This window comes from Amphibalanus amphitrite, unplaced genomic scaffold (genome assembly GCF_019059575.1).
Source record: "Amphibalanus amphitrite isolate SeventyFive unplaced genomic scaffold, NRLGWU_Aamphi_draft 000114F_arrow, whole genome shotgun sequence".
Lineage (NCBI taxonomy): Eukaryota > Metazoa > Arthropoda > Thecostraca > Balanomorpha > Balanidae > Amphibalanus > Amphibalanus amphitrite.
This window is the reverse complement of record NW_024881609.1, coordinates 698,426-713,590: the sequence shown is the minus strand read 5'-3', so window position 1 is coordinate 713,590 and position 15,165 is coordinate 698,426. Positions and strand designations below refer to the sequence as shown.

The 15,165-nt window shown below is 49.2% G+C and overlaps 1 protein-coding gene and 1 long non-coding RNA gene across 2 annotated transcripts in view; one reads left to right on the top strand and one right to left on the bottom strand.

The window, feature by feature from the left end:
- The window catches only part of LOC122381100, a 44,989-nt gene that overhangs the window by 2,715 nt on the left and 27,109 nt on the right, over window positions 1-15,165 (bottom strand). The gene's annotated exons all lie outside the window — the stretch shown is intronic.
- Window positions 11,491-15,165, top strand: part of LOC122381098 (urokinase-type plasminogen activator-like) — a 30,301-nt gene continuing 26,626 nt past the window's right edge. Inside the window, exons 1-2 of the mRNA XM_043364878.1 lie at window positions 11,491-12,034; window positions 14,331-14,513. Coding sequence (XP_043220813.1) covers window positions 11,962-12,034; window positions 14,331-14,513 — 256 coding nt within the window. The 5' untranslated portion in view covers window positions 11,491-11,961. The remainder of the gene's footprint in view (window positions 12,035-14,330; window positions 14,514-15,165) is intronic.

Sequence of the window (15,165 nt, the reverse complement as noted above, 5' to 3'; positions counted from 1 at the left end):
TGACACACGATTGGCCGCTTTGCCCCGGGTGGCCGCTTTGCCCCACTCTCCCCTACGCCATCAATAGAACGCACGCACGCTCGCTCGTTTGCACGTATAAACTTCCGTGGAAATTACGACACACGGGAAGAGGGTGTTATCCATTGTTGTAACTCTGCTGCACTCTTGCACCAAAGACTTGTTCTCCCAGTTTCAGCCTTCCAGTCTGGCTAAATACAGATGGCTAGCTAATCAGATCAGCGTAACGCACGGCCATTCGATGCGGTATAATCCCTGCGCCCTTGGCCTCGGCGACTATAATAACAGACCTGTGAGGACCGATGATTCAGAGCTCGGTGAGCTGACCCGGACCCGGCCGGCTAGCTGCCGCTGCCGCCCGCCCCCGGTACAGGGAAGGTGGCGCCAGACCTTGACCCGACTGCGGCTACCGCGGGTAGCTGAGCGCACCATGACCGCAGCGGAACATGGATAAAGCGCAGAGTTTCGCAAGGCGCGTACATATCCGATTGTCTATGGTTAATAATCTATTGGTAAACTAATATGTGCACTGTGATAGATTGGCATGCGCTTTCGCCAACCATTTTCCCCCGAGTTTAGTCCCAAAGCCAAAACGCGGCACATGGCTCATGGAACTGACCTGTATGCAAGGTCGCCAGTTGGTCTTCATGTGATCTTTACTTGCGGTGCGGCAGGTCACGGCGGAGCTCCTAAAGTAAGAAATGGGGCGTGGTACTCCCCCCCCCCGTCTCTAACTTAGAAGTTAATGTTTGTGCATCTTTTCCGCACATGTTGTGAAAATTTCAGACCCAGGTCGCCTTAGGTCAGGTCACCAGGTCACGCCAAGTGACCTCACCTCTGAAAAAGATAAGAATGCTCGTCGTAGCTACACCGACTGATCGATTGCCTTGAAACTTTCAGCGATTGATAAGAGCAACCTTATCTATAAAATGTATATCTCGGAATTTCGATATCGGTGACCTAAGGTCAGGTCAATTTAGCGGCCTCTCTCTCTCTCCATTATAAGTCAATGGGAGAAAATTGAAAAGCGTCCGTTTTGCACGAACGCTATTCTAGACACTCTCAAACATCGAGATGTAGGTAAAATTGACACACTGAACCGGAAAATGGCAACTGTGACTCCTCGTTATGTCCCCGAGGTCATCTCGGTCACGAACAGAATCTAACAGTTTTTCGCTAATAACTTCTGAAAGAGGCGTGCTAGAGCGCTGAAAACGCCTTAGATGTGTTCGGCTTGACGTTGCGGATCGACTGATATGCAACATGACCTTTTCCGGTCAGGTCATGACCTTGACCTGAGGTCAAATTTTTAAGTTGACCTTTCAAGGTCAAATTATAATTCATTCGACGCATCTCGACAAGAGAAACACGATGCTGGCAAAAGTTATGTCATGGCTCTTTTGAGTCAAAAGTTATTGCCGAAAAAACGCTTTTCGTAAAAACGGCTATTTTTGGAGTTTTTGCCCTCTTGAGGCTAAACCGTTGACCTGTGGTCAAATCTGAGAGGATCATTCAGAAATATCTGTAAAATGGCTATCGAATGCGCTTTTCCGCGGCGCTGTAGCTCTATCGGTTCCCGAGATAGCCGTCGGCAGTTTCCAAAATCTTGAAATAGTCAACATTTTACCTTTGGTGACCTCTGGTGACCTGACCTTTGACCTGACCCAAAAAAAATGACCTAAGTGTTTTCGTCCTTATTTTGGACGTTCTTTCGATTGCCGCTTACCGCGTGTCGTTACGTGGCCCAGGAGCCGAGTTAGAAGGGGGGGGGGGGGTGTTCAGACCCCCGGCCCGGCGCGGAATCTTGGAGCACCGGCCCGGCGCGGGTTATTCTCGACTTTGATCTCATTTTAACCCGCGCCCCGCTGGGGGGGGGGCAGAATCTGCCCCCCTCCCGTTTTTCGCCAATAACGTCTAAACGCGTTATGCCAGCGACGTCAAACTTTCAGTACCTTATCCCTACATCAATTTGACACGTTCGCTGAAAATTTGAGCGAAATCCGTCGGAATTTTTTTTGAGAAATTGAGGTCTTAGTGACGTCATGTTCGCCATTTTCGCCTCAAAACGGCAAAATTTCAAACGCCGCTAGCATCTTCATTTTTAAAGGAATCAAGACGTTACAAAAAGGTTAAACGTGATTCTACTTTGTCTATCGAATGGCTATCTCGGTTTTTTGAAAATCTTGGATTTTGGCCCAAATGTTTTCAAAAAACTGATTTTTTGGGAAAATAATTATAAATCCAAAATTTTGAGTGTATCGAAAAAAACGGAATATATGTCAGAGAAGTGGTCTATGTGCACCCACATACCAGATTTTAGAAGAATCAGCTAAAAAATGTGGGAGTTGTTCAAAATTTTGTGACGTCACGACACACAAAAATTTCGAAAAATGATTTTTTTTTAATTTCTAGACCTCGTACCAAAAATAGCACCATTCGATTTGCCGTGAAAAACTGCAAAAAAAAACTGAAAAACTGATAGACACCTTTTTAGGCCTTAACAACCAACTTCAAAATTTGACCTCACTTGACCTGACCTTGACCTGACCTCGACCTGAAATTCATCCAGAGGCATATCACTTATTGAGTGTGCCTATTGAATTCTATGAGTAAAATGGCCCATAAAACATGGGTCGCACATGCTCTTTTCTATATTTTGTTTTTGGTGACCTGACCTGACCTGACCTGACCTTGACCTTGACCTTTGAATGGCATTGTATGCAACGAATATGGTCTTGGTAGTCTAAGAACACGTTTTGGGCAATCAGTCTCAGTCCATTCTTCGGCAACTACGGTGCAAGACCGATACCTACTGTAGAAACTTGCATTTTGTACCCTTGACCTGACCTTGACCTGACCTCTGACCTACTTAAGCAAAAAATTTGGGCTCTTAAGATCCGCCTTGTTGAGAGCTTTCGATTGCCGTTTTCCCCGTCTTTCTACGACCATCGGTTCGGAAGTTAGACAGGGCGGCAGAATCTGCCCCCCCCCCCCCCCCAGCAGGGCGCGTATGACTGAATAGCCCAGCGGGGCGCGGGTTCAGGTTAATGTTTCGGACTTGGCCTCCGCAGGCAACAAGAAACGACCGTCGAAATAGACGGTTGTTTCTAAAATAGGGGAGTGTATGAAAGCACGATTCCATGTAATTAAGATATTCTTAAATCATTGTCGGTGCCAAGATAGCACTATTCATATTTTCCCCGCTGACAAGTTACCTACATATAGGCTATAGGTAACGGTGAGGTCACGTAACCGACCTGACTTCAGGTGACCCTAAGGAAAAATCCGAGATATACAAATTGTGGGAGCTTGGGAGTTGGGACTGGGAGGCCACCATGACCGGCTGTAAGTTTCATCCTCAAAATATGCAAGATATTACAACAAAAATTACCCGACGTTTCGTTTATTATAACTTTTTCAAGGGTAACCTTTTCATGACGTTATAATAAACGAAACGTCGGGTAATTTTTGTTGCAATATCTTGCATATTTAAGGAATAATTGTCACATTACAACTTAAGTTTCATCCTCTTTGAAAGCTCCCCTGGGGCTGGCACTTGCGTTGCATAGTTGCGACATTTTAGGACAGCGCAAATATTTCTTATTTTGTCGTAGGTCTGTGACCTGATCTGAACATGCGGTTGGTTTCACAAGGTTTTGCTTAAATCAAGTCAGGTACAGGGTGGAAAGTAATTACGCGAACAATTACTTTTTCGTCTTATAGCAATGGAAAAAGCGGCGGTGACATGAAAATTTCATCCTTTCATATATTCCTATTTATGTGCGATACACTTACAAAGGCGTTCAGGCATAATTGACATGAGCATGTCAAGCACTGTAGGCCAAAGCTTAGTCCACGCCTCCTGGAGCTGTCTGGTGAGGCAATCGATGTTGGTGGCTACTAGCAGCTCTTAGACGCTCTCCTGAAGAGTCGCCTGGATATTTTTGATCAAATTGAGGTCTGGGCTATTCCCAGATTGACCATTATATGCCCAGAAGAAGAACAGGTTCTCAAAGCACCAGTCTTGCGTCTTTTTGGCCGTGAGAGGAAGGACTTTATCAATCATGAAGAAGAGTTTCTTTGCGTCGGGCACAAAAGTGCGCTCAATTATTTTGCCCCTTTTGGTGCATTGGTGGATTAGATAAAGAAACTCGTCTGGAAGGATGTTCCACTAGTTGTATACTTTATTTTTGGTTGCCTTTTTGGTCACTACATGCAATTCTGACACCATCCGGGCGCTCATAACACGCTTATGTGTGTTCCTTTGCCGGATGTTTAAAGGTTGGGACGGGCGGGACGTCGGACGCATCAGCAGCCCCCAACGCGTTGTTCTGCAGGTTTGACGGATGAAATAGCTTCGAAGATATCTCACCCAACCACAAAGCCAGCTGCCTGTCCTCCTCTGTTCAGGTTTGCCGGTCTTTAGAAAACTTAAATTGACAATCCTGCTGTTAATTCATGAATTTTGGCCATCTCGATTGTTGGTACGGCTTGATTTTCGAATTTTCACGGATTTATGTATGAATCGTGATATCTTAGATCGGGTACCCGGCCATAGTAAACCATTTCGCCTGTTTTCGGATCGACTGTTGTCGTTTGGTCGCGGAAATGGTGACCACCCATTCGGCGCCTGAATTCGCCGAGGTTTTACTGCCGCCAACGGCTTTGCTTTTTAAGTCCTCTTAAGTTTTATTATGCTTCAACCAAACGTGTAATTGAGTAATGCTGGTGCCGAGACCGTTCCGAGTCCCTTCCGCACCAATCCAGCCAAAATAATCACAAACACTTTCCCTGGCAACACCAAATTGCGATCTTTGCACATTGTGGTCTTGTGCAGCGTATGGCGTCTGCAGCATTCGAAGTCGAGACGTGTTGTAGACCTTCCAAGTCATTTTTCAAAGTAAGGTCACTTTTGGTAGACAAGGCGACAACAAACACGACCAATTATGTTCCATGACAGCCCGCGCTCATACAAAATCTCCACTGACGGGCGAAATTGTAAGAAAATACATGTTCGCGTAATTACTTTCCACCCTGTAGGTATACTAAACTTCCTCTAGCCTCTAGCCTTCCTCTTCCTCTAGCCAGAGCTTTTCGAGTAATCGCGAAAAAATGTATGGGGTGTGTCACCAGCCCGCTCGCCCTCAACGTTATACCTAATTTGACCGGAAAGGGTCATTTTGTATGTCAATCTGTGTTGTGGACGCGGTCCGCACGGGTATCTACATCCAAGATTTTCATTGCTTTAGCTTTTACAATGCTTCACAGGTGTAAAAGGTGACTAAAACCATTGACTTCAAACGCCCAAAAGTGAAAAGAAACGAAAAAGAATGTCTCTACCTAACGTCCAATAGCTGATTTAGGAACCTTCGGCCGTAGGGCTCTGGGCTTCGGGTAACGGGCATCTGCATTCTGCATCAACCCCACCGTCCTTTCGATTTCCGAATATTCTTACGGATTTTGCATGACGCGCAAAATTCGATTGCGGATTCAGCATTCTTCAACGAAAACGCCGCGCAAATGTCAAATTCATATGGTGTGACGTTAATTTATGAATTATTGACCCGAATAAGTCGGAAAGTTTTGCGACATCATTAAGCCAATGCATTTTGCAGACGGCTGATTTCACACATTTCTTAGGAGATGATGCGCTGCTGCTGGTGACATCTCATTACATCCCGGTGTTTATGGCTGCTTTGCCAGGGACATGTGACGTGTGACCTATTTTCACGGGGGCTGAAGACGGATAGGGTGCGCTGCAGGCTGCAGTTCGTTGACACCGCTGCGATGTTTACCTATACCCGACCATCAGTTCGCTTATGAAGTCATGTTTGTCTCCTAATGCTATCTGTCCGATCTTATTTCTCGCGAGTCGCGACATGGCAATACCTGCTAGGGAGTTCGCCCGTTTGGCAAACGTTTTTAAAGGTTGCATGCCTAATGCCTAGCCTTTTGCCTGTCTAGGCCTGTTTGTCGTGGGAGTCTGGTCAATTTACGCCCATACCCTATACCTTGACAGCTAAGATCGGAGAGTGACAATATCATACAGCTAGTCACTATGTCCAGAGGCCATTCATCAAATCCAGTTTTGCCCAGTGGCGCAGCCAGGGGGGGGGGGGGTGAAAGGGGTGAGATCTCACCCCCGTCTCTTATCCTAGGGGCCCACCGTCGATTCGAACTGTAACGTTATGCAGCCAGACAATTTTTTTTTGTCACTAATGTCAAGGTCCGTCATAGGACTGAAAACAGTTTTCAGGCCTGATAGCCCCCCCCCCTTAGGATTTATAGTCCCATTTTATGATTTAAGGGGGTACATCCAAGGTCCGATTGAACTAATCGAAGGCCTAGGAGGGCCCGTTCCATGGCATGAGAGGGCCATTTCAGGCCTGAGAGAGCCCATTTCAGGTCTGTGAGGGCCCATTTCAGGCCTGAAGGGCCCAGTTGAAGCTTGAGAGGGCCCATTTCAGGCCCTAGAGGGCCTGTTTGAGGCTTGAGAGGGGCCCATTTCAGGCCTGAGAGGGCCCATTTGATGCCTGTGAGGGCCCATTTCAGGCCTGAAGGGGCCCATTTCATGCCCTAGAGGGCATGTTTGAGGCCTGATAGGGCCCATTTCAGGCCTGAGAGGGGTCCATTTCAGGCCTAATGGGGGCCATTTCAGGCCTGAGGGGGCCCATTTCAAGCTTGAGAGGGGCCCATTTCAGGCCTGAGAGGGCCCATTTGATGCCTGTGAGGGCCCATTTCAGGCCTGAAGGGGCCCATTTCATGCCCTAGAGGGCATGTTTGAGGCCTGATAGGGCCCATTTCAGGCCTGAGAGGGGTCCATTTCAGGCCTAATGGGGGCCATTTCAGGCCTGAGGGGGCCCATTTCAAGCTTGAGAGGGCCCATTTCATGCCCTAGAGGGCCTGTTTGGGGCTAGAGAGGGTCCGTTTGAGGCCAGAGAGGGTCCGTTTGAGGCCTGAGAGGCACCATTTCAGACCTGAGAGGGCCCAGTTACGGTATGAGGGGGCCCTTTTTCGACATGATAGGGACCATTTCTGGGCTGAGGGGGCCCATTTCAGGTCTGAGAGGGCCCATTTCAGGTCTGAGAGAGTGAGAGGGCTAATGTCAGGCCTGAGAGGGCCCATTTCAGGCGCTTGAGGTCCTATTTGAGGCCTGAGAGGGGCCCATTTCAGGTCTGAGAGGGCTAATGTCAGGCCTGAGAGGGCCCATTTCAGACCCTAGAGGACGTATTTGAGGCCTGAGAGGGGCCCATTTCAGGTCAGAGAAGGCCCAGTTCAGGCCTGAGAAGACTCATCCCAGGAATGAAAGGATCATCCTATGTGTGAGAGGGTCCGTACTCCGTGCGTGGTCTGGGTCTGAGAGGGCCTATCCCAATCCTGATTGAGCCGATATCATGTTTGATACAGGTCAACTCACCACATGTATATTGATGGCCCAGTTCATGTCTAATGGGCCCATCTCAAGACTCAGAGATTTTATGCTTCAGGAAGCCTACCCCAGGCGTAAGGGGGCCCATAGAGGTTTTTGAGGCTCATGGAGCTCCCGCAGTACGATATGTCAGCCTCTGAGAAAGCCATGCAGGGCCCTTAAGATGCCAAGCCGACATCTGAAAATTCCTCTTCTCTTCAGGCCTGTGCCTGCCTCACCGCCCGGCCCCACCCAGACGTCTAGGGGTTTGACGCCTAGGCATTCATCAGGACTCCACACCGGTCCATAATGGCTCCAAACTGACACCTGAGGGTCCCGCACCGGCTTTTGAGGGGCCCACCAACCTCTGATAGCCACCACGCAGGTCTCAAAAGACAATGTCGATTGTTGATATCTAAACCCCCAAGTCTTGGAAGGCCTGTGCTCTATGCAGATTCTTGAGGGCTTTACGTGGGCTTGTAAACATCCCGAACTGGCTCTAGCCTAGCTCGACCGCGCCCCGCAGAGCAGGGCCCCAGGCTTTCCAGTTTTACGCCCCTGAGGGGTGTTTGAATATTCCCTTCTAACCTGACTCCCGGGTCACGTAGCGACAAGTGCGGCGGTAGGCGGCTCTCTAAAGAGCGTCGAAAATCATGGAGAAATTGCTTCAGTCATGTTGCAGTTCAAACCAAAACCCACGTCATCATGTTCATCGAAGGAAAAGTTTCGCCTAATTCGACACTCGAGGACATAGGTATAAAGCTATAGCGCGCTGAAAGTGGGTTCGATAGCTCTCTAACGCGTGCAATCAGCCATGGGAGGGGGGGGGGGCGTATCGGCCAAACCCGATCATAATTTAAGAAGGCTAGAAAGACGAGAAAAGCAACAGATAGCTGTAGGATGCTTCAGAATCGTACAGGTCATTTTTCGATTGGGTCATCGCTGAGGTTATTGAAGATGAAATTATGATAAAATTATGATAAACACAAAGACAAGATTACGACGAAAATATTCTTGTTTTTTATATTTTCACAAATAACCGTATAACTCGTGAACCAAAGAGCTAGAGCTTCGCGGAACAACTCATTCGATAGGCCTTTCAAAACGCTTTCGCATTTAAGACTATTTGACCTCAATGCCTCATGTCAATGGTTTGGCAACAGAGCAGAGGGCAAAACCATCTAAATAGTCGCATTTTACCAAAATAGTTTTGCTAAGAATTTTTGCAAGAACTTTGGTGAGAAAAATTATGAGACATTTCGGTACTTTGTCATCATTCTCTCGTTAACATGCATCGAATGTTAACACCTATAATTTCACATAAAAAGTTCAACTTCAAAATGTGACCGCAGATCAAGGTCATGCCTTTACTTGAGAAGTTCATGATGGTCATCAACTGATCCGTATGGATGATTAACACCTTCAAGACAATTTCATTACTCTACCTCGTCTCCTATATCAAAAGTAATACCGAGTTGAAAAACTGATGTTGAGCTTTTTTAAAAGCTTTTTGACCTAGCCCGACCCATTTGAGCGGCCGCTGGCCATCAATTGCACGCTGTCCATCAAATATGGGTAGAATGGTCGTGTTTCTGTAAATATGCTGTTGTTTTTTACGTGCCTCTTCAGATCAAGAGATATTTGTTCTTTTCCCCGATTTGGCTGGTAATGATCAGGACAATGATCTGACCTTTCGTTGTTGGTAAGGGGCCCCCCATTAGGTTGAGGGGGCCCACTTTGCTGGGGGGCCCATCGCGAACGTCTCTCACCCCCGTCGCCAGAGTTCTGGCTGCGCCACTGGTTTTGCCTCATCTCTCGGTGAGCCGGCCGAGAGTCCATTTATCCGCCGTCAGGGTCCGCTCTGTCGCCGGAGGCCAGGGTCGGCCGCTCTGCTCGACTCCCGCCGGGTTTTCTCTCTCCCTCCCCTCCCGGTGACAGCAGCCCGCCGACGGAGGTCGATCACACCAAGGTAACGTCCCCGGAGGTATGCCGCCGACGCCCGCGGCACTTTCACACGCGCGCTCCGCCGCGCGGTGGGTGGACACACGCACGCCCTGCCCGCGACCGTCTCATCTCAGTTCAATGTGTGCCGGCCGGTCGGGTCGGGATTCATTCGGTCTCAGTTGATTCCAACAGGTAAATTGTACAGGAAATATCGTCAGCGACGGGGGACGAACCCCAGTCTCCACCGAGTGGTAGCGGGAACGTTTCAATGATGAGTCACTCGTCCCCGTGCTCCTTTTAAAATGCTACCTGCCTTGATGGCTGCTGGCGAAGGCCGCATGACTCGGCGTCTGCAGTGGGTATATGCGGCACATTACCTTTACAGCGGGCCCGGCGACTTTGACGCCTCCGCCGCGACCGACTGATAGCGTCGGTGTGCGAGCTGGTGTGACGTCAGGGGCCGGCGCGGCGGTGACTCGGGCAGAAGGCCCTGACATACTCCCGGGGTCTGTCTGAGTGGCGTCTGCCGTCAGCGGGTGCCGGCCGCCGGCCGCAGCGCCGACCGTCCACGGGTGTCGGTGCAGCTGAAATCTGAACCGACTACATATGTCTGAGAAATGGACAATGACCTGAACACAACAGAGAGCAGGAGGGAAAACGGCAGAAGACGCTGTTGATGAGTGGACCCTCTGAGGAAGGACAACCCTGCAAGTCTCCTCCCCGAAGCGCTCGACGCTAAGGCGGCGGACGGAAGGTCAACGGTGCGTCACTCGAGGTCCAGTTCGATGGCGACCTTGAGGGGTCGCCCCGGTGGGCTGTGACGTAACGAACGGAGTGCCGGCAGCGGAACGCTTCCTGATCTCGTCGGTCGAATTCGATGTGTGGCTAATCGGAACTCTGGATCGACGGATTCGTGGGATTTTCTGGGGGCCATTCCGTCGCATACAACTGAAACAATATTACTATATGCGCGATGGACCGGATGAAACAGCTGTTGACGGGCTGTTTAAACAGGGGCTCCAGCACGGCCCAGTAGCAGAACAGGAGAAGATCGTTTTAAGTCGAATATCTAAATATATATGCAGTATACCCGACCCATAGGTTGCGGTCAAGTGGAAACGCACGGGAGGGACGCATTCTCCCTTCCCTCCTCACACGAGTGCCTTCCGCGAATGGGACTTACTCGTATAGGTAAATACGTACCTACGTCTAAAACCTGCAAGCATCAGCAACTGAGCGGCATAGCTGCAGAGTCCATGACTCATGACTCACCTCATTGGATCCGACCGTGTCGTGTCCGATGCACCATATATTAGCACGCTATCTGTAAGAATATCTGCTGCAGTTTTACTGGCGTTTTTACTGATCCAGGTAAAGTGAGCCCGGCTCCATGGTTGCCTCACAATAGTCTGGTTTCCCCGCGGACATCCGCGGAAAAATCATAATTTTACCTCGAGTTCCGCATCAAACAAAGCGCCAGTGAGCTCGACTTGGAGCTACCGATGTGCCATTATCTTGCAAGGTCGGCAGAAAAATTAGTTATGGCCTATTTACGTACAGGGAAACGGCTGCTGCCGAAGGAAAACATAACCGAAAGGCGAAAACGTGATTCCAGTCGGCGATGAAATTATAATTTGTTAGGACGCTGCAACGTGAGGCTATTAAAACGGAAAATAACATTGTAATTTTTTAATTAACTCGAAGCAATAAGGGCACTTATATGAATAAGCGATAAAAACTATATTGAATAATTGGGCTGTAAGTGCCGAACAAAATTAAAAATCTTATGGCCTATAGTAGGTAGGTACCTAATACATACATACCTACACCCTTTTACCGATATCTATTAATTGTAGGTGTAATGAGTACCTACTCCCGTAGTAGGTAAATGATAAACGTAAAAAAGCTAACACCAATAAGGATACATAGTTCTTATCGACGTCCAACTACTAATTGCCATTTTATATGTATATCAATTGCAAGGGTTTGTCATCAGAATTTGAAGTCATCAAGCCAGTCCACACGAAATCTAATTGGCTCCGCCTAACAAAAACACCGCATTGCATCAGAGTAGCTCAATGGAAAGGAAACCCCCCGAGTCATCCCGGGTCTCGTCTCCCGCCGTCGCCTCGTCGGCACGGCGCCGCCAGCAACCAGTCCACATACCTGTGGCCATCTCATCAGCATTTCAAGTGCGCCCGCCGCGACCTTGTCCGGCGGCCCGGGCGGGGAGGGGAGGGGGAGTTCTCACGGTCAAGGTCATCGCACCGCCGGCCGGTCGGTCGGGTGGCACGCACCTCCCCTCCCCTCCACGTGGTGCCCTCTCAGAAATCGTTCAACCTGCCCGGATCGGGGCGAACCTCAGCCTCCCCGGGGTATGAGGAGCCACAGCCACTGCAGGGACGCCCTCAGGGCAGCCGTCCCCCTGGTATTGCGTCACGGCCGATGGCTGCAGGGGGCGGCGCCGTCCCGCGGCAGTGCGGCAGCGACCCTCAGCGGACGTCACCGGGGCTGACCCTCAGCGCGCGGCTACTCTACGGGCGGCGGCGGCGCGGCGCCATCACTCGGCTCGGCGCAGCGATCACGGCAGCATGGCCATGACGCCGGCCGTCTCGGCCCTGCTGCTGGTCTGTGGAGTGGCGGCCCTGGTGCACAGCTCACACGGTGAGTTTTAGAGCGGAGAGCAGTTTAGCACGGTGACTTTTATATCGGGAAACACTGGCGCTAGAACACAGTACATACGGACTACGGTGACTTTGGACCGGGGAGCAGTTTAGCACGGCTCGCACACGGTGAGTTTTAGAGCGGGGGACTGGCACGGCTCAATCGGTGTGTTTTATACCGGGGAGCACTGGTGTCACAGTGCAGAGCACATGCGGTGAGTTTTATACCGGGGACGGGGGACGGTGTAAAACAGCAAACGCCCGACCAGCCTGTGGTGTGGCGAGCTGGGCCTCGTCTCATAAAGCGAGTCCGTAACTTATGCCGGTTTTTGGTCTTGTATTGCAAGTGCATGTGAAGCGATTAAGTTATTTCCCTCTCTCCCTTCTGTTCTTGCTTACAAGATAAATAAATTCAACGATTCAAACTATCGTCATCGCTTCATGGCACTTGCAATTCAAGACCAAAAACCGACGTAAGTTACGGACTCGCTTAATGAAACGAGGCCTAGGATACAGCCAATCACGTGGAGATACACCGGGACAGGTGCACATAGCAACCGCAGCACCGATTCATTAGGCCTTCGGACTCGGAGAGGAGTTTTACTAAGTTTATCCGGTTTCTGTTTGGATCCGGATAACCTTACGGATTCTGCCGGATCACCCATGAATGTCATCAGCTTCTTATTATTTTTGTTGGCAACGATCTTGTCTCTCGTCCTTTTTCGAAAGGCAAGAGTGATACAATCATGGCGCTATTAAAAATTACGCGATAGGAACTCTCCACTAAACAGGGATTTCACAATGAAAAACGCATAGCGTCCTCTGACCAAACCGTTCTAAGAACAGCTTTCGACGGCGGATATATGGGCCAGCAGCTTTCAGTTGTATACGTTTGTTGCAGTCTTTGACCCGAAAAACGTTGGTGATAATTATTGATCAATAATAGGTTCAATAATAGGTCCCCAATCGCAAACGCCAGTTGAACGATAATGATGCGGGTACATTGGATCATGCCCATGGCGACGAGCGCGGTGCCCTGGTGCACGTGCCTGGTGACCCTGGCATACTCTGAAAGGGGCACCGGCCGGCATTGGTGCGACTGGCTCTCCAGTCCCGTGACCTAAATACGCCGGGCGCAGATCCAGCCTAACTCTGTATATACGTGACTTACCGGCCGTATTTAGAAGACTGAGGAAGAGTGTGGTTATTTAGCGTCGTATTACGTTTTAAAAGAGATTAATCTTAAACAGAAGACGCACATGTTTATAGTGACATGCATATGTAAGTTTAAAGTTAATCTCGTCGCGTTATGCCATAATTTGCGTTACATGTTAAGGACAAGAACGTCTTCCGTTAAACATAACTGCAGCCGAAATAATGCCGCTGTCAACTGACAGTAACTACCGTTTGATAAGTCGATTTGTGTTACCTTTAGTGCGTTGACTTGTTTCTTGTTTGAACTTATCGCTCCTCACTATGCCTATTGCCTAGTCAACATAACGGGCTAATAATAACGGGTTGTCGGATTTAATTAATCTCTCTATTAATTAGCGGACCGAATCCCGATTCAATTAGGAGTGTAAAAAATTCAAAAACTTTTTAATTAAAAAACTGGGTCCTGGGTTTGCGGGTTAATCTCGGATCCACAGTTCCCAGACGAAGCTCACCCATCCCATGCAATGCGTGCAACGGCACAATGCACGCGATTGTGCACGACGACCAGCGTCATATATCAGGCTGGCTAAGTCAACGGGGCGCCACAGCATTGGAGGGAGGATCGAGGGTAAATCGAGAGTGATCGAGGGTAAATCGAGAGTGATCGAGAGTGAACGTGTCTCGGTGACACTGGTGGGAGTCCGTCTCATCCGTTTACAGGCCGGGACGGGGAAACCGTCCTAATGATCCAAACGTTTATCGCCTGGGACTAGGATGTTACAATGATTTTCACCATGGAAACAGGTGCTCATTATTAAATCATGGCGTTATTTAACCATTACCTCCGGCATTGCATTGTTGAATGCATAACTCAATACCTAAGTAGCTGTGTCTATAAGCACATTATCATTATTTTCGCCTCTAATTCCGCTAGCACGTAATGGTCTCCTCATATAGGTAACCAAGTACTTTTGCGACCTCAGGTCTTGGCGGACTTACCATTGACCAAGTATGGGCTATAACCTGACCAGAAAACACACACTAGCTAAAGAGGTGGGACAAAACGAACCACCTGCCATGCGCTGACCCACCAGACCCCGGCTGACCTCCCGTGACGCTGCCTGCCCCGGCCGACACCGCAGGTCAGTCGCGGATTCTGACCGGCGCGGTGGAAGATGACCCGCTGAAGTGTTACACCTCTGACGGCCTGCTGGGCGACTGCCGGCCCTGGCGCTACTGCAAGGTCGTCCGCCAGGAGTACCCCAAGAAGAAGCCCACGCTCTGCCTCTACCGACCCAAAAACCCCATCGTCTGCTGCCCGAGAAGTGAGTACGCCAATAGTACGCGCCTGAGAGAAGCACGAGAGAAGGGTTTGAATGGAACTCGGAACTTAATACAGAACAAGGCCCAAGGCCGTATACAGGGCCTATATAAGGCCTTCATGGAACTTGACGATTGGAGAGCTGCGAAGCTGCACTATTGCTCTCAGCTAATGACATCGTGACTTTAAATGCCGAATAGTTCGGGTTGTTCGGTAGTTTTTTTTTCTGACTGTGCATGATAATAAAGAAACGGTTCCAGTTATGACCGATAGTGTCTTGAGTGAAATGCATCGGGACTTTTTATAATTAAAGGGACACTCCCACCTTAACATTAGTTTTGAGTTGAGGTAGCCAAATTGGTGGCCATGGCCTGCAAATACCGGTTTGGGCACTCACAACATCAACAAATGCTTTAATTCGGAGATATGGAATTTCAAACTTGCAGTTTTCGGATTCTAAGGGGCTAGTGCATTGGTATGCCCCCTTAGAATTTGTGACGTCAGCGGAGATCTAACGATTTTTAAATCTTTTACTAAAACGTTTGGTAGCACGCGGTGGTATACGCTGCTTTGCGCGCAGCGTATTTACAAATTGCAACCGAGCTCCGCCGTAGGGTATTTTATTTCCGCCGTAGTGTATTTCACTTGGGGGATTT